This window comes from Miscanthus floridulus, chromosome 19 (assembly GCF_019320115.1).
Source record: "Miscanthus floridulus cultivar M001 chromosome 19, ASM1932011v1, whole genome shotgun sequence".
Taxonomy (NCBI): Eukaryota; Viridiplantae; Streptophyta; class Magnoliopsida; order Poales; family Poaceae; genus Miscanthus; species Miscanthus floridulus.
Window position 1 is genome coordinate 1,335,464 of NC_089598.1, and position 22,708 is coordinate 1,358,171.

Consider the following 22,708-nt stretch of genomic DNA (forward strand, 5'->3'; position numbering starts at 1 on the left):
TATAAATTGCGGTTTTTAACGCCTCCATCCACAGCCTCAATGGTAAGGGAGTAACTTATCATACTGCGCACCATGTCCATCAGGGTACGATTGCGTCTTTTAGCTACTCCATTCTGCTGAGGTTCGCCCGGTATAGAATACTGGACTACTATGCCATTCTCTTGTAAGAACCTTGCAAAAGGTCCAGAAACTTGGCCATATGGGGTATGCCGACCATAGTACTACCCCCCACGGTCGGATCTGACTATCTTAATCTTTAAATTACGTTGGTTTTTAACTTTTGCCTTAAATATTTTAAATTTATCTAATGCTTCTGTTCTTTCTTTGATTGGATAAATGTAGCCATAATAAGAGTAATAATCTGTGAATGTTATGAACGAATCATAACCATCCACTAAATCTGAGAGCTCTAATGGAGGAAGAATATTATTCTTAACTAGTCTTTCTATTCTCCCCCTCGAAATATGGCCTAAACGAAGTGCCATAATTTCGACGACGCATCATGAGCTCTCTTATGCCACCATTTTCGGAGTAACTCTCTGTCACCAGTTGCTTTATCAGCTGGGTAGCATATGTCTTTGAAGTGTCAGTGAACTAACTTTTTATTCTATCGAGGTATTCGGTGACCGTGTCACACTCTGAGATTGGGCCCATAATTGCAGGCTTAATCGTGTTCTTTATCACAGCCAAACATTTCTTATTGGCAGTGACCCACTTCCTATGCTCAAGGTCATAGAATATCTTTTGGGATTCAAAATCCCTCTCTTTAGTTGCCCAAGCGACATCAGCCTCGTTTGTCTCCCTCATCGGTGTCACAGGATCAGTGGAACATGGTGAGGTGACTACCCAGTCCACCTCGGCCAAGATGAAGGCCAGGTCAATCTTTTTCTTCCACTCCATGTAGTTGTCACCTTTGAGAGTAGGGACCTTTAACAATTGCATGTCTTGATTCCAACATTGGTCAAAATTAAAACATACAATTGTTCTTATACACTAATTCTATATTACCGTTGGGTAGAAATAGAATTAATGCATAAAATCATTAAAATTTACAACTGTTCTTATACACTAATTCTACATCACCGTTGGACAGAAATATAATTAATGCATAAATCATTAAAATTTACAACTGTTCTTATACACTAATTCTACATCACCGTTGGACAGAAATAGAATTAATGCATAAAATTATTAAAATTATGATATTGTTATTAACAACGTTGGTCAGAAAATAACAACATCATAATCATGTCAAAATATCCTTTTCTCCAATTAAATATCACCTTGGTTTAAAGTAATTGGAGAATAAACTATTTCTTTAGCAACGGAAACATAAAAAAATTATTATCTATTTTTCAGAAGCATTAAACTTTTCTCAAATATTCTCTGAAAAATTATCCCGTTGGTTTAAATTTTAACAGAGATATTAAACTAGATTTATCGAAATCTGCTTCTGAAAATTAAATAAACTTAGAACTCTATTTACTGTTCATTGTGGCCCGGCCTGCAGCTACAGTACCGGCCCAGCAGCAACAATGTGTGGCCCGGCCTGCCACAGCAGCCCACGCACGCGTGCTGCCCACACCCAGGCCGCAACCTGGGCCTGGGCCGGCAAAGTGGCCTCCCGCTCGCGCCCGCCTAGGCCTGATTCTGGCTCGGTTGATCTGCGCCGTTGATGCAGATCGGACGGCCACGCGCGTGTCTCGGCAGATCAAAACGGCGACCTCAGCGCCTCCGCTGAAACCCTAGCATCATTCTCTTCCTGCCCTTTCTCTCTCTTCGTTCGGCTTTGATTCTCTTCTAGGCCGAATCCCTCTTCCTTTGTTCGGCCGAATCCCTCTTTTTTTGTTCTTTCCTTCACCCAGTTAGGGTTAGGGTTAGGGAACCCCTTCTGTCTGCTCAGATCCGAAAGGAGGTCTGTTCTTTTCTTGCTGCGCGCCGGCGAAGACGACGGTGCAACACCTTTCCCCGCGCGATGGCGGTGGTGACCTGGAGTTCAGTGACGTCCACCACCCTCCCGGTCTCTTTTCAATTTTCTTTTACCCGGTTAGGGTTTGGGTTTCAATCCGAAACGGATCGAACCCTTGTTCTTTCTTTGATTTCTTTTCAATGCTTTACCCCATACTAGATCTACACACTGACAACCTTGGCTCTGGTACCATTGTTAAAAAGTTCTAAGCTCTAAGTATAGATCTAGCGGGTTTAAACATCTTACTTAGGGTTCCTTTACTTCGCCCTGACGCAGTTGCGCCGCAGCCGCATGGACGTCGGTGTCGAGGGAGCTCGGTGCGGTGGAGTCCAGCGTAGAGGTGGCGAGGTCCAGTGGCGATGCAGAGGCGACAGTGAGGTTGGTGGCGGCTTCCCATCGCTGGCAGAACTTACTTTAGATCGGATTAGGTTTCTCTGTAGGTGGATCACGGAGGCTCCGGTCAACCTCGTAGTCCGAGCCCTGATCCCCACCTCTCTTTTTATAGTGCTGTGCGACAGGGGTCCACCAATCATATTAGGGTTGGGCGCCCCCGATCAGGACGCAGATCCAAGAGTGGGCCTATTGATGGAGATCAATTAACAGGAGCTAGTTCTGGAAAATGACCTGCTGAGAACAGGACCCGAAATGGTTTCTCATTTTGCTAGAGAACACAGAAACGGAGGAAAGAGCCCATCTACTATTCTGCTTCTGGAAAGCATGCATATGTGGAATGATGCAATACATGGCAGTGGTAAAGCATCAGTGTCTGGATCAGTCAGTGTCTGGATCAGTTAGGTTCGCTGACAGTTATTATTGGCGATCCCTGCTGAGCATCCGACACGGGTCTAAAGATGCAAGGCAAATCTCTAATGGCTAGTGGCTGGAAACTGAAAAAGGAATGTGACACTGAAGATAGATGGTAAGGAGGAGAGGAAGTGGACTTCTGTTATGACGGGCCTCCAGTACAACCGGCATAACCCCTCCAGTGGCTAGGCCACGGCCAGAAGGCCCAAGTCATCAGTATTTAGTTCTTATCAGAATTACTATAATTATTAGGGGGTTATTTCTATTATTATTATTGGAGGACATATAAATACTTTGTAAGACTACTTTGGAGAATTAAGCAGAAACAGAATTGTTTCCGGCTTCCTGAAGGGAGCAGTGAACAGTGCCACCGTTACTGTAGCACCACAAGAGTTCAAGGGCTGCAGCAGTAGCCGCCGCGCTCTCGCCGCCACGGCCCCTCACCGGCGTCGAGAGTACAGACCATGTCCACCCCTCTTCCACCCTTATAACCTACGCAGTAACGCGGGTAGGGCATCAAGCCCTATCAACTTCACTGTACAGCCAGTGGGATGGGTATAAAACTGAGTGTTGATGCAGTTTTCCAACATTCTTCAGGTGCATCGAGTAGTGGTGCTGTCATCAGAGATCACTCTGGGCAAGTGCTGCTGTCAGCATGGAAGGTGAACCAACGTTGCACAACTGCAGAAGATGCTGTAGCATGCTTTAAAGGTATCCAGGATTCCAGCTTGCGGTGGAATGGATCAAGAAACCTGCTATAATTGAGTCTGATTTCAGAAATACTGTAGAGGTTTTACAGGCATCGATGAAGAGCAGATCCCGATACTCAAATATATGTTTGGACAGAAATCTACACCAGCTTACACCAATGCGCAGGTCAACGAAGTTGGATGGATGGTTGTGGAAGAACGAATGCTTGAGGATAAGAGGAGACCCCTGCAAGGAAAAGGAACTGTTGAAGAAACAGAATAGCTATACAAGCACCGTCCAATAACATCACTACATCAGCAATATTTGCAAAATATGCCTTCTGAATTGCATCCCATGAAACAAGTACATATTGCTTCCCTGAGTGCAAACTCAAAACAATATCAACAACTCCAATTGCCACCTGAGTGTGCTCCGGATTCATGAACTCTTAAGACCTGTGTGCTTGCACTTATACGAATTTCCGCTGCAAAAGACAGCTCAACTTTATGTCTTTGTATATGTGTATTGTAACCCTTAACAGGTTATACGCAGGCATCTCCACCCCATAACAGGGCCTTTAATGCGTGATAGTAATGATATATACTTTTGTCATTGTAACTAAGCCCAACGATTGTAACTAAACCCAACGATTAGAAGCAACATCCACCAATCACCCATCTGAAATGACAATTTCGGAGACATATGTACTACTAGCTAGCATCAAACTTTATGTAGGCATAGGGAAAACTCGGCACTTCTATCCGAGTGGCATAAATTTGGTTAGTGAAGTAGTAAGAATATGCTTAGAGAGGCTGAGAGCGTAGGAGGAATGGAATCTCATTGCTGACCAACGAGTAGGTGAGGAGAGAGGAGCGTGGGGAAAACTCGGCACACCAAATTATCCGAATGGCATAGATTTGTTTAGTAAAATAGTACTACTAGGAATTTGCTTGGGAGTTGGGAGGCTGGGAGGGATGGAATCTCACTGCTGCTGACCACCGAGGCGATGAAATGGGGGAGATGAGATGAGAGGACCGGCAACCAACTTCCCGCGGAGACCAGCAGCGAGCGCTCGAGCCGGGCTGCGGTGGGCGGTGGCCCACCGCCGCCGCCAGTGCCCCAGCTGCCCAGCAGAGCGCGATCCGCAGAGAATGCAGCGGTAGTGTGATCCTCCAAAGGGGCGGCGCTTAGGCAGTCGGCGTGGAGGAAGCCAGGGCGACGGATTCGGTGCATCGTGGCTTTTCTCCGGTGAGGCTTGCGTTGCCGTCTTGCCGAGGCGGCAGCCTGACCGGACACCGGAGGGCGGAGAGCCCGCGCCCCGTAGATGTGGGCTTGTGGGCCCTACCATCGGGCTGGGCCCAGTGTAAAATAATAAAATGTGGGACAGCTCATGGGCCGTAGTCTAGTTTTTTTTTTGGTAACAACTGTAGTCTGGTCTGGTTCGAAGTGGCGCGAACGCCTCCCCATCTCGCTTGCCCACGTGGCCTCGCCCGCGTCCCTTGGCGCCATCTCCGTTCCCGCCAGGTCTTCGCGCCACCCCCCGTTCCCGCCAGATGTTCGCGCCATCTCCCACCCGGTAACCCGCCGTATATATCCACCGTCCTGATCCGGGTCCCTCAGTCGTTAATCCCCGACCCAAATCACCAGCCAGTGAGACGGCGCTATCCTCCCCTTCTCAGGATCGAGATGGACGCCACCCCGCCGTCCAAGAAGGCCAAGACGACGAGGGCCGCGGCGCCGCCGCACAAGCTGAGGGAGGCCGCCGCTCTGGCGGACGAGGTCTGGACGCCGGAGAAGCCCGCGAAGAAGCTGGCGCCGGCGGCGGCCGCCGAGCAGATCCCGACGCCGGAGAAGCCGGAGGAGATGCCGAGGGCGCGCGGCCGCAGCGTGGCGTTCTCCGTCAAGGAGATCCGCCGGGCGGCGCTCGGGCTGCGGCGGCCGGCGGCGCAGGCTGAGGCGGCGGTGGAGGATGAACTCGAGTCCGCCGAGCGGGAGCTCGGCGTTGGCGCCGGGTCTAGCCGGAGCCCCGTCAAGCGCAAGGCGGAGGTCAAGCTGCCGGAGAGGTAAAGATCCCTGTCCCCGATGTGATTTCGGATCTGGTTTTGGAAATCGAACTGCTTGCAAATTTCGTTTTAGTTTTCACCAACGCTGATTTTACTATTCCCCCAATCTGAAGTTTACCTCTCGATAAAAGGGGGGATTTTAGGATGTTATATAGCAGCGAATTTATGTAATAGAACATCTAGCTGTGGGTTTATGTAATACAATAGAACATAAATAATTACTAGGCGATTCGTTTCTCCGGTGATGATATATCTTCACTGGTATTGCAGCTACGAGATGCTCTGTGAGTTCTTCAATTGCTTGGAGAGTTCCACCCGGCTGCTCCGTATGAAGGGATCCAAGGCCACTTTCCCCAACATCTGTTCTAGCATTCAGCATTTGACTGAGCGGTATTAATCTTGTTCACAAGTAGTCATACAATAACTGTTGTGCTGGATTATTGTATTTATAAGTTACCCAATTTTTGTGACTGTCCACAGGAGATTTACCCACAGCCATCTTGCACAGCTCAAGTACATAATGCCAGAGGCAATCGTCATCAATAAGATCCTTTTGCGTGATGACACGACTTGCTGCATGTACCCTGATCTTCAGGTGAACCTCATAGTCAGTGCTGTTGAGAACGTCGTGAAGCAGAAGGGGGAAACAGCATACCTAGCATTAAGAAGGATATTTAGGCAGAGGCTTGTGGAATTCTACAGGGAGCACCCTGAGGTAAGGAAACCGTGTTATGCTTCACAGTTGGTTACTGTTTCATCAGAAGTTCAAGCTTGTTCTTCTAATAAGATAAAGATTATAATAATGTTGCCTCTGTTGTTAATTTCAGGGAGATGACATTCCAGAGCATGAGTTGCCACATCCATTTAACCCAACAAGATCAAGCATACCCCAGGATGAACAAAGGACTGTTCTTGAATCTTCTTCCCCACTCAAGCCATCTGTTGTCAATGGACAGCAGACCGCTGTGATGTCACACATGTCACAGTCATTCAAGAGAAGGTTTTCACAGAGATCTCCAATCAGCTCTACAACAGCTAGTGCACCCAGTCCACTGGTGAAAGTTGCTTCCACTGTTCCATCACCGCTGAACAGAAATTCCCTCTTCAGTCGGGATGTTTCTGGCAGCATGTGTGTTGATGATACATCAAGTGCTAAAGAAGCCGTCTGCAAGTCTGGTGTTTTAGAAAATACCCCTGCAAAATTTGCCTCTACACCAGTGAGGTTAATGGCGCCTACGCCAGACCTCAAGACACCAAAGAGACTGATCTCTGCCACAGGTTATGACACTCCGCCTCTGAAAATGGCAAAGAGATCAGCTCGTGCAAAGTTGTTTACCACTCCAACAAAGGATACTAGTATGGATGGAGAGAACCAAAGTGCAAGCATATCTGGTGCTGATGCTGATGATGAGTTACTCAGTTTTCTTCCACAATCCCTCCTTCAATCGGTAAGTCCTTGCCGATACCTGCAATGATTTCTCAGTTGACTGTTTGCTCTATTATGAACAAAGAATAACATATGTATTGCTTACAGGTGAAAGAGAAGGAAGAGAGGGCTTTGGAGGAGAAGGAAACTGGGTTTGCTGATCAGGTTAAAAGGCAGAAGTTGATTGCTTCCCTGCCAAGCACCTTTGACATCATATTCCTTATCTATCAGTCAAGACAGCGGTCTGTAATGACAAAGCAGGAGCTGATCCACAAGATAATTGCAAGCAGTCCTAAGATAGCAGACAGAAGTATGTGTGAACTTTTATTTGTATCTGTTTTTTTTTCTGAGACATTTGTTGCCTCCTTTTGCAACGATTCTGACATTGAATGAATACTTCTGTAGGTGAAGTTGAGGAGCATCTGGCACTGTTGAAAGAGCTCGTTCCAGATTGGATCTCTGAGAAAACTGCCCGAAGCGGAGATGCTCTGTGCTGGTAAGCCTTTTTTTAAGACTCATGTTTGATGCTCAAGTATTAGTACTCCCTGATCCTCAGCTACCCTTAGCATTTTTTAAATATGAAAAGTCTAATTGCGCTGTTAATTTTCAGCATTGATGCCACTTTGAGCCAATCAGAAATTCGGCAAAGACTGTATGCTGCTGCTGAGTAGGGAGAAAGCTAAAATGACGAGCGCCTGAAAACAGCACAAGCTAGGATTCACTCAAGCCAAGGGTCCTGAGATGCGGCCGGCTTATGTGCACTTCAGTTTCTATTGCTTTGTTGTGATAGAAACCTTAACTAGATGAAATGAATGACATGTATAGTGAAGCCATTCTAACAACTGATGCTTCCTCGTTCTTAGTTCGTCTCTTTGTAAATCCCCTTTTCTGAAATACCACTGAAATAAAAAAAATGTTCTGCTGCTGAGTCCATTTGTCTACTGAATGACTGGTTCGTCTCTTTGTAAATCTCCTCTGAACTACCACTGAGATCACAAAAATGTGAAGTCTGCTGATGAGTCCATTTGTCTACTGTGGCTTTCAGAGATCTGATTCCACATGCATTTTCTGAAAGCAGTGTGGTGCTGTTTGGTTCAGCCGAGGGAGTGGTGACAGAAAAAGGTATGGAAGAGCTCTGTAAACATAGACAATTGACGCGAGCAAGGCGTCCACGATCGTAGCGATGCAACTCGTCTTGGAGACGGGTCTGGTTTGGTTGATCTCCCGGGTCCCGGCGCCCGTACTGAACATGATTGCGCTGCCCTATCTGACGTTCTTCAAGCCACTCCAACGGCACAGCCGCCGCCTCTGTCCTCCAAGCTCCAATCTCATGCTGCGTCGTGCGCACACATGGCTGCGACGGACCGTGCCAAACATTGTCCAGCAAGCTCGCAAAATGATCCACCGTTTCACTTCGCCAGACGCACTGGCATAGCACAACAGACACAGAGGACCTGCAACACACCACAATGAAACCTAGAAAAGCTGAAACAGCTCGCAACACAAGACTAGCTACTCAGTTCAGTATTGATAATTTTCTGAAGAAATGGTCCATGGCAGTGTGACTCCAACGATACTGATGCTGCACTCCTGATATGAAGTATTCCTTCTAGTTTCAACATATACATACATAACTGCCAGCTCTGCTTATCAATCTCACTGTAGCACCGGGGAAGCAGCATGCATCACATACAATAGGACACAAGGCATAAATAAAAGGGAAAATGGTGTTCTTGCCCTTGTCCAGTACTTCAATTGTGATTTTACCCCTGTTTTTTCAACTTTGTGTTTTTGCCCTTGTTATTTTTAACTGAACTCTCCGTCTACCCCTACTTTGGATGTCCGTCTGATCCCTAGTGAATAGATAAATTAAAAAAATTCTAAACCTAAAAAGAAAAGACCAAATGCCTACGCTGCCCTTATCCCTTCCAGCTGTTCCTCGACTCCTCCAAAACACATCGGAGGGAGCGGGCGGCGCAGGCGGTGCGGAGCGGGCATGCGGCGCGCGACTGCTGCTCCGGGGTGCGGGACCGGGAGCGGGCAGCGCCCATCGGGAGCGGGCGGCGGCGGCTCCCGGCGGCGGGTCTCCGGCGGCAGCGCCCTGACGCGCGGTTGGGCTACAGGGTGGGCGGGCGCGGCGGCCGCACGGCGGGGCTGCAAGGCGGCAGGCGGCGGCGTCCGTGTGCAGTGCGAGCGCGCGGCCTCCTCGCGAGCGGTGCTTGCGCTCGTCTGCTCATCGCACGTCATCGTTGCCAATTGCGGCGACTCACGAGCGGTGCTCTGCCGGGGCAAGCAGCCCCTGGCGCTGTCCGTGGACCATAAAGTGAGCCATCATCTCTTCTTGGGTCAACTCTTCTACTTGTTTCACTCAATCTGTTGATTCTGTCTGGGTGCTAGCCTGATTGTATGATGTATTGCTCGTTTGCTGTTCTTGTTGTTACAGCCAAACAGAGAAGATGAGTATGCAAGGATTGAGGCCCAGGGAGGCAAGGTCATCAATTGGAATGGCTATCGAGTTCTCGGTGTTCTTGCCATGTCCCGGTCAATTGGTACGTGTCCCTGTCCTCTTCATGTCATGAGAGCAACGTTGGCTTATGATGCCGTATACATCCTCACAGTTATTCCTGAAAAACTACAGACTAGTTAATCAGACTACTTACAACAAAGGGTACAATATGTAGCTATCACCACTTGGAATGTTGTTGACTGGTCCATTCTGTTCTTTGACAAATTATTGGCTATTTGATTTGTTGCAGTTTCGCTTTAGGGATATATATGCTTTAATTTCAGTAAAGTCAAAAGTTTGCTTGTCCGTTATGGAAACCTAATGAGTTCCGGTTTTAATTAGTGCTACTGGATGAAATGGTATGGACTTCTGTTGGATAACAAACAGTTGTGTGGTTTGGAATGTTTCGCTGACTATGCGGTGCAGACTGTAAGCCCCTGTGTTCATGTGTGGTTGGTTACTACAGAACAATTGGTAGCGCTTCCAGGCTTGTGAGGAAATTAGGCCATTGTGCGCATCTGTTGAGCTTCAACATTTCCTTTCACTTCACCCACAGGAGTCCACAAATTCAGTTAATCTTATTCATTACATGGACTGAGGACTGCACTGCTTGGCCCTATGTTCTATAATCATGGACTCCTTGCAGTCACAGGAGAGGGTCAGGTCCAATGATCTTTGTTTTACTTTTATTGAACCTTTAGAACCTCGTGTACTGTTTTGTTGCCTTTGTTTCAGTGTTCCAGTGTACCTCACTTAAACTTGACTACAACCAGATAGACATGTGGATGAAAAAGTGACCATCAACCAACTGCTCTTTTGACTGTTTATTTCTCCCAACATCAGATAGAGTGAGAGACAAATGATAACGGTGATGGTGAATGATGATATAATTTTGATTGATTGCCAGATGACGCCGGCGCTGCTGCAGTTGCCGCCGCCGAAGAGCGAGGAGGAGCGAAGCTGCTCTGGTTTGTCGTCGTCGTTTGTGGTGTTCGACGCGGCGCCGCCCGTGGGCCTAGGGCTGGACCTCAACCTGGCGCTGCTGCCGCCGGCCGAGATGGTCATGTGAATGTGATTGCCGCCGTCCAGGAGACTCTAATCGATCACCTTCCGTGCTAGTGAATCATGCTTTGAAGCTGCATCCTGTGTTGTACAAGTGTGCTGCTGTCGTTTGTGCCCTACGTTCCTTGATTACACTGTCTTTTCACTTGTGTTTCATAAGCTGGATGGTTGTTTGCACATGCTTTTAGTAGAGCACAAGGGGCAGCACAGGACCATTGGATGTCCTTTCACTTTCTGTGTTTCATTAGTCCTTTGTCTTGTTCAATTTTTGATGCTTTATCTCTGATATGATTAATCAATTGTCGGTGTACAATAAAAAAGTCTAATTCTAAATCAGGGTAAAATCACAATTAGCCATAACAAACAGGGGCAAAATCGCATGGGCATTCATGTCCTTTTGTACAAAGTTTAACACCGTTAGGGGTGGATGACGGAGCAGGGGCAAACTGGTGCTTCGTGAATGGCACAGTAGGGGTAAATTCACAAAGTCAAAAAAATAGGGGCAAAATCACAATTTCGATACAAAATAAGAGTACAAACGCAAGAGCCCCTAAATAAAATGGTTCTATGCACGACAAATAAGTTGGAAACGGTGAGGAAAAAAAAAACATTCAGCTGAAAACGTCTATTATTTCAGTGTTGCTGAGCTTACATGTTACAAGTGAATGAAAAACACGGCATAGCCAGATAATAATTAAAAAAAAAGTTGAAACATGATGCAAAGCAAGACTTGTCTTGGGGGCATATCTCATCAAGGTCATACTTGCCTTGTGGGCAGAGACCCATCACCAACATACTGATAGGCAGAGTCCAGTCTCCAATTCAGGATATATATGAGAAACCCAAAATAACAAGCACGCTTTGTGGAAAGCGGATTACATAGCTTCAGAAGGGAAAAACCATGTTTGACGACCTCTTCTACCACCTTGTGTCTGCACCACCACAGCCTCGGGCAACAATGGTGTGATCTTCCCATTTCTCATGTTGAAAACACCAGAATCACAGAGAGGATCCACACGAGGTTCTGACTTGAGATAGTCGGAAATGAAGTAAATGCAGTCCTCCTGAACCCAACAGTCTGTAGCAGGGAAGGACTTGGAGCATCTGCCAACAAAGAGTGCTTGGCCTCCCAATGTCTCGACTGTCTTCCACTTACGGCAAGAATCTGCAGTCAAGTCTGCCTCAAAGACATCAAACCAAACAGTACGTGCACGCACCACATGCTCATCTGTTATGGGGACCAATATTGCGACATCCCTCCTCACATGCAACAGCTTACCATCAGATTCAACCAGATAATTGAAGTTTACATAGGTGCACCTCTCGTCGTAGGTACATCTCCTTGAAGCCTCAATGGAGTCAACTATACATCTGGTGGCTGATATTTTTGGCTTGCCTTTGTGGCCTTCGCCAATCTCCAAGACAAATAGATTTGCATACATATTGAGAGCATACAGCTTTCCATCAAAGAACACAATATCAACGATGCTCTCAATATCTTTGTTGCTGACTGTGTCGGTGGCAATTGGGGGCTGGCAAATAGAAATTGTACCATGAAAATAGCTGTCCGTGGTAAACACAGCAAAAAGCGAATCTGGTGTCAAGGTCACGGACGAGGGCACCGCCAACTTATAGAGAAATGAATTTCTAGAGTAGGCATACCTATACCTCATGGTCCTCATCTCATGACGCCAAATAGTGGTCAGGTTAGGAAGCTCTAACTTAGACTTGGAGAAAGAGTTCATCAATGAGCACCGACCATTATTGTGCATGAGGAAGAATCAGTTGTCCACAGAACCATGGCAAGAAGCACCACGCGGTACAGGCATACGGTGAATTTCACCACTTGGAATGCTGAGGAAGGTCCCATCAAATAAGGCCACCCAGGGGAGCGGTGGGGGCAGGGGCTCAAGTCGAGCATTGCAGCGCCATGTGCGGCAGACTGCTCTTAGTCGAACACGATCAGCAAAGGAGGGGAGCCTCTTAAGGACCAGACCCAGAAGCTCCGGCTGAAGATCTGGCCAAGGTGAAGATCGTGTGCCCATCATCATGCAAGAAGACTGCACAGATAACAAGAAGTGACCGAGGATTCAGAGTTTTAGCCAAGTTAACAGTAAACAATAAACATAACTATGAAAACACGCATCCTTGTTCGAACACTTGTATTGACTCTTTTATATAATATAGATATAGAAAGGCAGCTACAAGTTTGTACTTTGGGATGGGGGTTTCAAAATCTTTGTACATGTTATCTCTGTTTTAGTTTTCAGGTTATTATAACAAAGTTAAAGTTAATAGTAACAACAACGACAAAGCCTTTTAGTCCCAAGCAAGTTGAGGTAGGCTAGAGTTGAAACCCAACATGAGCCCCTAGTCACGGTTCAAGCTTAAAGTTAACAGTAAACAACAAAAATAACCATCCGTAAACTCCTGGTGACAAAAGCAGCAGCATAAAGTAACACATGGAATTTGAGAAGGCAACTGCAACCAACCTGAATATATAGAATTATGGTACAAGACTAAATAAAAATGGACCTAGTAATATATAGTTCTTAAAGAAAAATGGACCTAGTAGTATATAGTTCTTAGGAATTCTCATTTTACTTTCCAGATATGTTGATTATATATACTAACTAGTGCAAGAAGGCAAAAGATCCTTCCAGGATTTCTACTTTTTCCTGAAGAATCTGCAGACTTCCATCGAAATTCCTACGTTCTAGTGAGCGATTTAACGAGTAAAGGGCTGGCCACCTAGCAATCATAAACGGGGCATTTATATATTTACCAGTGTCACTGACACATGAGTCAATGACATGATACTTTTTATACCACTCACATCGTAATGATGGTAAATATGTAAATAATCCCATAAACTATGGCTAATATCAGCACATAATATCCACCGATTTGAATTCTCATTTTCATTAGAAAAAACAATCCAGATAGAACGAACAGTGTTGTCATGCAGATGAGATGGTCTGTATATGTCAATCAAACCCGCATACCAAATTAATCAGGCCACCTCAGAAGGACACGAATATCAGGGGATAGGGGCGGGGGACTTACGACCAATGGCGGCCGGTCAGAGAAGCGAGGAGGCAGGGAACCGACTCGCGCGTACCCTGGGTTGCCTTGCCTGGCTGCACAACCGCCGAGAGGGATTCTTCAAAGGAGGCACGCCGCAGGTAGACGGGGGTCATCTTTGGAGGTAGAGACGGGTGGCGGATCGGAGATTCGGATGGCTTTCCCGGTTTCCCCGGCGAGGTTTTACATCGCCGGACTCGCCGAGGGCGAGCATGCGCAGCGGGCAAGCGACGGCGAGGGCTTTCAGATCGTCGGTGGCCCGGTGGGACCGTGGGAGACAGAGGGGAGTGAAGGGAAGGGAAACGTTGGGCTGGGCCGTTAAAATTTGAAATGTTACGGCCCAGTTCATCAGAACGATTGGCCCATGCTTGTTCAGTTTGCGTTTCACTTGTAGCATCAGAAATCCATTCAGTTTCCATCTCAGAAGAAATATGCAAAAATTCCACCGGAATTCGAGATAAAACTCGTGTTTCATGCTGTAGCTACAACAAATGGGACCGAGATACTGCAACTTAATAAGGAGCAAGGGCAAATGCCATGAAAGACTGTTTTCCCAAAGAATAAGGAGCAAATAATTTGTGAGAATGCAATCTATCGTCGGAAAGCAAGGGCAGGTACCAGACGGCTACGGTTACTGATAATGTTACTGCAACTTCATTTACCAGTCGTACTGTTTCATCAGGAAAACAGAGTCATCCAGTATCTGATTGATGATGAAACAGTAATCTGATTCATATGTAAAATCTGAAGCAGGATGCAGAACAGGACATCATATTGTCACCACAAATTAGATAGGTCATGAACCAAAACAAGTTGCTTCTAAAAACAAAGACAGGACAAACAGAGCTCCACTCAACATCCAGGTGAAGCATATACTCCTTGCTACAGCATGGGCATAAATAAACATTAACGAAACAACTTTGCACAAACGCATGTCTAGATTAAAATATAGCGTATGTGGATAATACTCGAGTCTTGGAGAGTAGATATAATAAGGGCGTACCCAGTGCAGAGAGCTCCCGCTCTGTGCGGGGTCTGAAAAAGGGTGTTAACGGTAAGCCTTACTCTCGCCTGTGTAATGCAAGGAGACCACGACTCAAACCCGGGACCTTCCGGTCACAGGCGATAAGACTCTACCGCTTACCAGGCCCGCCCTTCAGAGTAGATATAATACATACTCCTAAATACGGTACCAAAGACAGATCTCTTAAGGCACCCGTAACAAAACCACAGGGATTACATGAGAGTACATACTACATAATCCCAAGGCACTAAGCAAGATAGGCTGAGTCCATCACACAGCATCAACAGGGAAATACCATGTCAGAGTCCACTGGCCACGCTGATGGCGAGGAACTGTTGCAGTCTCTGACAACAAAGGTGTAATCATCCCATTTGCAATGTTGTACACACCAGAGTCACCAAGAGGATCTTCAGGGTGATCTGGCCAAGGATAGTCACACATGAAATATATGCAATCCTCTTGAATTCCATTGCCTTCTCCAGCAGGGAAAGACTTGGAGCAACGCCTACCAACAAAGAGTGCTTGGCCACCCAAATTTTTGATGCGTCTCCATTGGTTGGGGTTGGTGCTCAAATCTGCCTCAAAGATCTCAAATGAAGTAGTGCGAACATGCTCAAAGTAATTGCTTGCTGCTAAAAGCCTCCGGGGAATCTCAAGCCATCGTGTCACCATCAACAGTCTACCACAGCATTCAACTAGATATTTGGTGACCATACGTTCCTTGTCTGACAGGGGCTTGGGCAGGTCAGGTATGTTATCCATAGAGTTAATTACATTTTCTATGGATGAAATCTTTGGCTTACTACCAAGACCATAACTAATCTCAAATGTTAAGAGACCAAAATCAAGACCATAAAACTTCCCATCAAAAAATGTAACATCAAAGAGCCGCTGAAATGGATCTAGGAAGTTTCCTCTAGAGAAGTCAAAGGCAATTGGTGGTTGACAAACACCAATTGTAGCGTTACCACCACCATCCAAGATCAGCACAGTGACAGGGGAATCTGGTGATGAGTCCAGGGGTGAGGAAACAACAAGCTTATACCGACATGGATTGAATGTCGAATATGAGTATGAGTATTTATTAAATGGATCTATGTCCATGGCTATCTTAGGAAGATCCACCGTGGCCTTGGAAAAAGGGTTCACCAGTGAGCATCCACCATCACTTTTCACAAGGAACAACCAGTTGTCAATGAAACCATAGGAGCAACCATCATATTGTTTAGGCATTCCGATAATTTCACCACCTGGGATACTCAGGAAGCTTCCATCAAGAAGGATGAGGCATGGGTTCGGAGGGGGCAGTGCTTGCAGGCGAGCATTGGAGCGCCATGGGCAGCAGACTGCTCTCAGTCGAACACGGTCAGCCAGGATGGGCAGCCGCTTGAGGACAAGTCCAAGGAGTTCTGGCTCCAGGTCTGGCCACGATGAAGATTGTGTGGTCTTCATCACAAAAGATCCCAAGCCTAGCAAGAAATGAAACATGGTTCAGGGTTCACAACGTAAACAGAAAAAATAATCATGTGTACTGGCATGTGCAGTGATATTAAGTGTAGTTGACAATCAAGCAAATAAGTACCGCTGAAACTATTCCTGCATTAAGACATAAGGGTGTTTGCCTTGATGGATGAACTCACCCTAGATGGAATGGTCCATCATAGTTCATACCATGAATTTGGTGGGATGGAACACTCTGTCATTCTTATATAATCATGTGCGTGTGAGGAATGAGGAGGTGATGGATCAATCCGTTCCATTCCTCAAACGAAACATGGATGCAATGAGAAGGTGATGGATCACCTCATTCCTCTAGCCAAACAGTCAATCAAACACCCTAAAAAGAAAAGAAGACTCCCTCATCCGGCAGACTGGCCTCTTTGTGGCAAGGACGAAGAATCAATTCAGTACCTGTTGATCTCCTGTGTTTGCTTGACAGGTTTGGTTGATAATTTGCCAGCGGTTGGGCCTCATTGCCATCACACCCCCAACCTTGCTGGTGGAACAGGGCAGTTAAGAAGGTATCTAAGGCCCTCCACAATGTGTGCTTAAGTGATGCCTAGAAGAGGAGAGAGATGATTTGGGAGCCGCTCTTGCCCACTGCAGCCAGTGGTGCCAGCTCCGAGCGGTGCCAAGAAAACACAGAGCGGCGCAAGTAGTTGCGCCGATGCCCAGTCAGTAAAAAATGATTTCTCTGCTCCTTCCGTACTCATCCTCAACCGTCGTCAGTCTCCAGAGCGCATCCGGGAACGGAGAAGCCGTCGATCGGGGCGTGGCCGTCATCCTCGTCGCTGCCGTCGGTCTCACTACTCAACGCGGTCAGGAATTCGGAGAAGCATGATCGACCGTGACCTGTCTGCGAGCAGCACAGCATCACGGTGGGTAGCTCCTCCGCCTCGATCTGTTCGTGGGCAGCTGCGACGGCGCCATTGACTTCAACCATGTGCGGCAGGGCTCCATCGCCTTCTCCAATCGCGGCTGCTGCCAACTGCATCACCATACCGCTGCTCATCTCCGTGCTGCTTGCTGCTGGCCTTCCCTTCTATGGTACCAGATCCCCACTAAACAACAGCTAGAGAAGCAAGATCTGGAAAGAGCAAGATCAATTTTACTTGGGTGAGATAGATCGAGCTGGGATTTGCTAGACTGGAAGGAGAAGAGAGAAAGGGGATGATTCTTCCTCACGCGAATGAACTGGATGGAGTTGAATTGGAGAACTATTTTATTTTAGGGGGGCCCGGATGATTCTAGATAGCTCCGGTGCCAACATTTCTCACATTGCAGCTCTCTGGATGCGGTGCCCAATAGCTGGTGTGGGACCCATAAATTTTATGGCACCACTACCACATTGTGGAGGGCCTAAGGAGGTCAGGAATGGGCTTAATTCACTCAATATTCTTGTGGCTTTGGAAATTTAGAAGCATCAGAACAACTGTCTTCAATAATGCAAATCCAAGTATCTCAATGGTGCAGCAAACAGTCACAAATGAGAGCATTCTTTGGTGCGCTGCTGGAGCAAAAGGCCTCCAGGAGTTACTTACCAGGTGCTCCATTAGGCTAGTGGTCTTGGTTTACAGTTGTTTGGTTGCATGCTTTAGCAGGTTTGCTTCTGGTGCTATCCTTGTGATAGTTTTTTTTGGGTGTGTGATAGTTTTTTTAGGGTGTGTATTGTGACCATGAATCTTGGGTGTATACCCTTTGGGGGTTTCTCTAACAACACCTCCCCTCCCCTCCCCTTCCCTAGTATTGGCTTATTTCTTAATGAAATGGTACACAATCTTTTAATGTGATATGGACTGAGCATATCTTGATCAGTGGGATATGTGGGTGGACACTACGCTTCCCTAGGCTCAATGCCTCTTTAGCTGTGAATTGGTGCATTCTGTTTTGTTCTTCTTTTGATAAAAGGATACCTAGTTCCTCTTGGGCAATCTCATTTACTAACAGAAATGATGACTGTTTTTTTCTACAAAGACAATGAGCCAGACTAAAGTATGACATATTGCTAAGGAATTGCCTGAATTGACTGAATCCTTCAAAATCTCTATGCTTCAGGGTGGGGAAAGCCAACTGAAGTACTGAACTCGTGTCTAGTAATTGCAGTTGCAGTACAATATTCAAAAACAATATCGACCTATGAGATATTATATCCCCCAAAAAAATGACGAAGTTCCAGTTCTAATGAAGCAAACCCCCACACGGCCACACCGTTAAATTATTCGGAAAAGGGGACAGGGACCAGGGTGACATATACCAAATCTAATGGCACTCAGACAATCTAGAAGTGAGGCAATAGGAAGGAAGGAAGGAAGGAAGGGGACGGACTCCTACCAGGGGTTACCAACAGTCCCTCGTGCCCTGCTGCGGCGAGATGCGCCGCCGCTTGCGCGAACAGGACGCGGCCGGGGCGCGAATGCTGTAGCAGCCGGCGGGATTCGCCAATGAGGCAGCGCGCAGGTAGAACAGCTGTGGACGGCAGAGGAGGGTCGGAGGGCCGATCTTCTCCAGCTAGGCTTACATCGCCGAGGACGAACAGCGGGCGGCGAGGGTTTCTCGGATCGGCGGTTGTTTTTTTCGCGATCGGGCCGTTCACCCGTTTTTCATTAATAGAAAAAAAAATTCGAAGACACAAAAGCGCTTACACGAAGGCGAGGAACCGTCGATGGTCCGCGCAAAGCACCTATCTACTGGATTCTAGAGTAGCTAATTACATAAACACCGTGCTGCGCGACCAAAGGGGGCAAACATCAGCCAGCGTCTTAAAGCCGGCGAGAACCCACGACATCTCTACGAGCGCGCGAGTTAAGGCCTCGTGCGTTCCAAATGAAGATGTTATTGCCTAACATAGGGAACAGACTATGGCGACAACGGCGTGCACACTTAGGCGGCGCGAACGGACCTGGCGGCCCGCTGCTTCCTGCCCAGGAAGAACACCTGCATGGCATCCCTTGTTGATGGTGAGAGCGGAAGGGCTTAGGCGGTCTGGAACTCCTCGAAGGAGGCCTCGTCAGGCAGCTGCGTTTCAACCTCCACCCCAAGGCGTTTCATCGTTACCTTCCTGGCTTGAGCTCTCTGTGCTTGCTCTTGGCAGCCAATCTCGCGCTTCGCTTGGGGACGAGCTCGGAGTCCTCCAGTTCCCTCGTCCACGCACTGGCTGCCCTGGTGCCCCGGAGCCGGGGCGGTGGGAGAATAATGGGCGCGGGCAAAGGCTTCTTGAAAGCGAGCATGAAGTCCTCCCGCTCGGTCGTGAGCAGTGATGAAAACGGATGGGATACAACGGATATTATATTTGTTTTTATATTTCTGTTCGGATTCGGATTCGAATACGGATAGTGTCGGTGTTTTGGGTCGGCGGGCCCTCAACCAACTAGTAAAAATGTACTGCGTGCCCCTAATCCCCGGATGGTGATGCAAAGAGACACAAGATTTATACTGGTGCAGGCAATGGGTGCCCTTTGTCCAGTCGAAGAGATCGATCTTGTATTCCTTGCACCGAAGTGCTTGTAGTAGGGGGTTACAAGCAGGGTGAGAGAGGGAGCTTGTCCCAGGTCTCTGCGTAGAGCGGTGTGAATTGCTTGAGATGTTGATCTCAAGCAGCGGGGAAACGTGCGTGTTACAGAGTGTCGCTTGCGCGAGTGAGTCTCTCTGTATTCGTGTTCGTCTATCTCGTCCTATGTGTGTTCGTCTATCTCGTCCTATGCGTTTTCGTCTATCTCGTGAGCTCCTCCCTAGAAGCGGCCCCGATCCCTCCCTTTTATAGTCGAAGGGGGGACCGGGGTGATACATGTGTTCGCTACGCAGCGTCCTGTAAGCGGAGGTCACGTGTCCGAGCCCTGTAGCTTGCTACTGTGGCGGTATGGTCGATGGAGCGGTCTTGTACTTGATGTACTGGAGCGACGCGCCGGTCACGCTCGATCATGTGCGACGTGGGAGCTCCAGTGATAGCTTGAAGCAGAGCATGGCGGACGACGTGCCTGGTCGCTGTACGTCGACAGCGTAAAGAGCCGAGGCTCAGTTGGTGCCGAGGCCGAACCGTCGTGGGGGGCTCAGCGGGCGAGAATCCCAAGGCTGCCGAGACCCTGAAGTGGATTGCCGAGGCTCGGAGGGAGCAGTTGGTCCCATACACTGATTCCGAGGCTACAGGGACCCGAACTTAACTCCCCACGCCGCGTTGTCCTCGAAGCAGTTGGGGTTAGGCAGCATAGTACAGTATGAGTGTCAGTCGTGGGCACAGTGCTAAGCACAGCGGCAGGTAACTCCAACCCTGTCCTGTCTCGGACGGCATGGCGTCGACGTGACCCTACGTCGCGTCGGCCACTCCGCTGTGTCGAGCCGTTGTTCGGCTGATATCGCGGGAGCGGTTGAACGCGTTGGTTGGACATGACATCATGTTAGAGAAGTTGGTCAAGGCAGAGGCGATGGGGTTGTTTGCCGAGCCGACCTTGAGCGAGGCGGAGAATCGGCAACTCGTCCGAGGCCCTCCGGGCGGGGCCTCGGGCGAGTCGGAGAATCGGTTCCCTGTCCGAGGCCTTACGAGCCGGCCTCGAGCGAGATGGAGAATTGGTTCCCCGTCCGAGGTCTTACGAGCCGGCCTCGAGCGAGACAGAGAATCGGTTCCCCGTCCGAGGCCTTACGTGCGAGGCCTTGAGCGAGGCGGAGAATCAGTTCTCCGTCCGAGGCCTTTCGTGCGGGGCCTCGAGTGAGGCGAAGGATCGGTAGGCCGTCTGAGGCCTCTCGTGCGAGGCCTCTAGCGAGGCGGAGAGTAGGTGGCCTCGGACAAGGCCGGGGTCTAGCCAATAGTTGTCTCTTGGCTTTGATTTTGATAGGGTCTAAGCGATTTTTTCGGTTTTCGCTTAGGGAACCCCTTTTTATGGTACCCGACAGATAGTGTCAACTATATCGGATATGATACGATTGGATATCGACATCATAAATATGCGATTTGAGTATTCGGATACGGATGCGGTATCGGATGTTGGATATCCGGACTCGGATACGGATAGATCTCAACCCCTTTAAACGGATTCGGTTTCGAATACGGTCGGAAAATATCCGTACCGTTTTCATCCCTAGTCATGAGAGTGAACTCGTCCTCCTAGTTGTGGCCCAGCTCAGGCACTAGGCTCTCATCACTCATCAGCAGCGAATTCCTCCACGACCGCGCCTGTTTCTTGGGCTGTTGTCGGCCTCGAAGAGCTGAGGCCCGAGTCGCAACCCTCATGCCCAGACAAGCATAGGTCCACCGCCATGAACAGCTCCGAGATGGGCATGTCAGTATGGGCCATGTTGAAGGCGCATCCGAATAGCACGTCAGGCCCATTAGTCAGCCCAGAGGCGCACCAGAACGCGCAGCCTTTCAGGAGCTCAAAATCTGCTTCTAGGGCGGACCCCACCAACCCGTGACGAGGTGTGCGCGAAGAACGGCCGCCACGCGGAGTGCGGCGTGTCGCAGGCGCCGGCCTCCTGACGCGGCGTGCAGAGGGTTGCTTCGACGAGCATTGGGTCGCCCCCTGACCATTTGACCGAAGAGGGTGCACATGGGCACGAAGTCAAACTGGGCCTCCACAGGCGCCTCGACACGCGTCCCCCACGTGACACAAATTTTGCTACCAGCCGTGCCGCAGGGCATGGCACCATGCCACGACATGACTGGGCAACAGAAGTCTCCCACCCTGACGACCTGCCTCAACTCCTGCGCCCTGAAGGTTGGACCGGAACCGCGACCAAGGCGCGGCTCCATGGGACCGGCGAAACGAGTCATCCACGGCCGCGCACCGCCGCCGAAGCCAGGATGCCAACCGTTGTAGTTGCTATCGTCACTGTCTTCCTCGTCTCCGACGTCGTAGTAGTCGTCGGAAGATGGCAGAGGAGTGTGCCAATCCTGGAACTCCACAATCCTCAGGCGGACCAGATACCTCAGCGCCGATAGGTCGTATGGGTACAGCAGCGATCTGCCGTCGTGCTCATCTCGTCAGGGATGAGGTCGGGCCCCTAGCCTCTGCACAGAGCGAGAGGGCGGTCAGGAGTTCCCCTGGCTTTTTGTGCGACCCTCGCACATCCTTTTCGTTCAGAAGGAGGGGTTGTTTGCCAGGCCCTCGAGTGCGAGCCTAGGTCGCTGGGTCTCGGCAAGGTTGCAAGAAGAGCCCCCTAGCCTCTACACGGAGCGAGAGGGCAGTCAGGTGTTCTCCTGGCTTTTTGTGCGACCCTCGCACATCCTTTTCGTTCAGAAGGAGGGGTTGTTTGCTGGGCCCTCGAGTGCGAGCCTGGGTCGCTGGGTCTCGGTAAGGTTGCAGGAAGAGCCCCCGAGCCTCTGCACGGAGCGAGAGGGCGATCAAGAGTTCCCCTGGCTTTTTGTATGACCCTCGCGCATCCTTTTCGCTCGGAAGGAGGGGTGGAATATGCCAGGCTACCCTCGGTGGGCGCGAGCGGTGACACTTCCGATGAACTGTTATCGGGTAAGTTCGAGTGGAGGCCCGTGCCCCATTCGATAGGGGTCAGCTAGCGGTCCAGAGATGCACTCCAAAAGTACCAGAGGGCTTCTCTAGTGGGTCACCGGCACCGTCACCAAGTCACCGGCAAT

General features: G+C 48.8%; 3 protein-coding genes and 2 long non-coding RNA genes across 9 annotated transcripts; 2 read left to right on the forward strand and 3 right to left on the reverse strand.

Annotated features, from left to right (window-relative positions):
- Positions 1-2,983: 2,983 nt before the first annotated feature.
- LOC136526798 (uncharacterized) lies at positions 2,984-4,739 on the reverse strand. The gene is made up of 3 exons (XR_010776585.1): positions 4,450-4,739; positions 3,638-3,709; positions 2,984-3,525 (listed from the first exon to the last, which is right to left on the reverse strand). It is a non-coding gene; the product is annotated as an uncharacterized lncRNA (long non-coding RNA).
- Positions 4,740-5,105: 366 nt separating this feature from the next.
- Positions 5,106-7,880, forward strand: LOC136529207 (CDT1-like protein a, chloroplastic). The gene is made up of 7 exons (XM_066522299.1): positions 5,106-5,526; positions 5,797-5,916; positions 6,007-6,241; positions 6,354-6,974; positions 7,061-7,262; positions 7,358-7,448; positions 7,563-7,880. The coding sequence occupies exons 1-7, from the start codon at positions 5,150-5,152 to the stop codon at positions 7,621-7,623; spliced, it is 1,707 nt and encodes a 568-aa protein (XP_066378396.1). The 5' UTR covers positions 5,106-5,149; the 3' UTR covers positions 7,624-7,880.
- A 984-nt stretch (positions 7,881-8,864) lies between these two features.
- On the forward strand, positions 8,865-10,755 carry LOC136529252 (probable protein phosphatase 2C 68). The gene is made up of 3 exons (XM_066522341.1): positions 8,865-9,275; positions 9,396-9,501; positions 10,366-10,755. The coding sequence occupies exons 1-3, from the start codon at positions 8,949-8,951 to the stop codon at positions 10,575-10,577; spliced, it is 645 nt and encodes a 214-aa protein (XP_066378438.1). The 5' UTR covers positions 8,865-8,948; the 3' UTR covers positions 10,578-10,755.
- A 1,284-nt stretch (positions 10,756-12,039) lies between these two features.
- Positions 12,040-13,836, reverse strand: LOC136529184 (uncharacterized). The gene is made up of 3 exons (XR_010777222.1): positions 13,587-13,836; positions 12,183-12,580; positions 12,040-12,083 (listed from the first exon to the last, which is right to left on the reverse strand). It is a non-coding gene; the product is annotated as an uncharacterized lncRNA (long non-coding RNA).
- A 720-nt stretch (positions 13,837-14,556) lies between these two features.
- On the reverse strand, positions 14,557-17,303 carry LOC136529183 (F-box protein At2g26160-like). 5 transcript variants are annotated; one of them, XM_066522265.1, is made up of 2 exons: positions 16,981-17,303; positions 14,557-16,097 (listed from the first exon to the last, which is right to left on the reverse strand). In XM_066522265.1, exons 1-2 carry the CDS (start codon positions 17,138-17,140, stop codon positions 14,899-14,901), a joined length of 1,359 nt encoding a protein of 452 aa, XP_066378362.1. In that variant the 5' UTR covers positions 17,141-17,303; the 3' UTR covers positions 14,557-14,898. The 5 variants fall into 5 exon arrangements, with proteins under 5 accessions (XP_066378362.1, XP_066378364.1, XP_066378363.1 ...); XM_066522267.1 differs by having other exon boundaries at positions 16,540-17,303; XM_066522266.1 differs by lacking the exon at positions 16,981-17,303 and adding an exon at positions 16,540-16,572 and having other exon boundaries at positions 14,557-16,465.
- Positions 17,304-22,708: the final 5,405 nt, after the last annotated feature.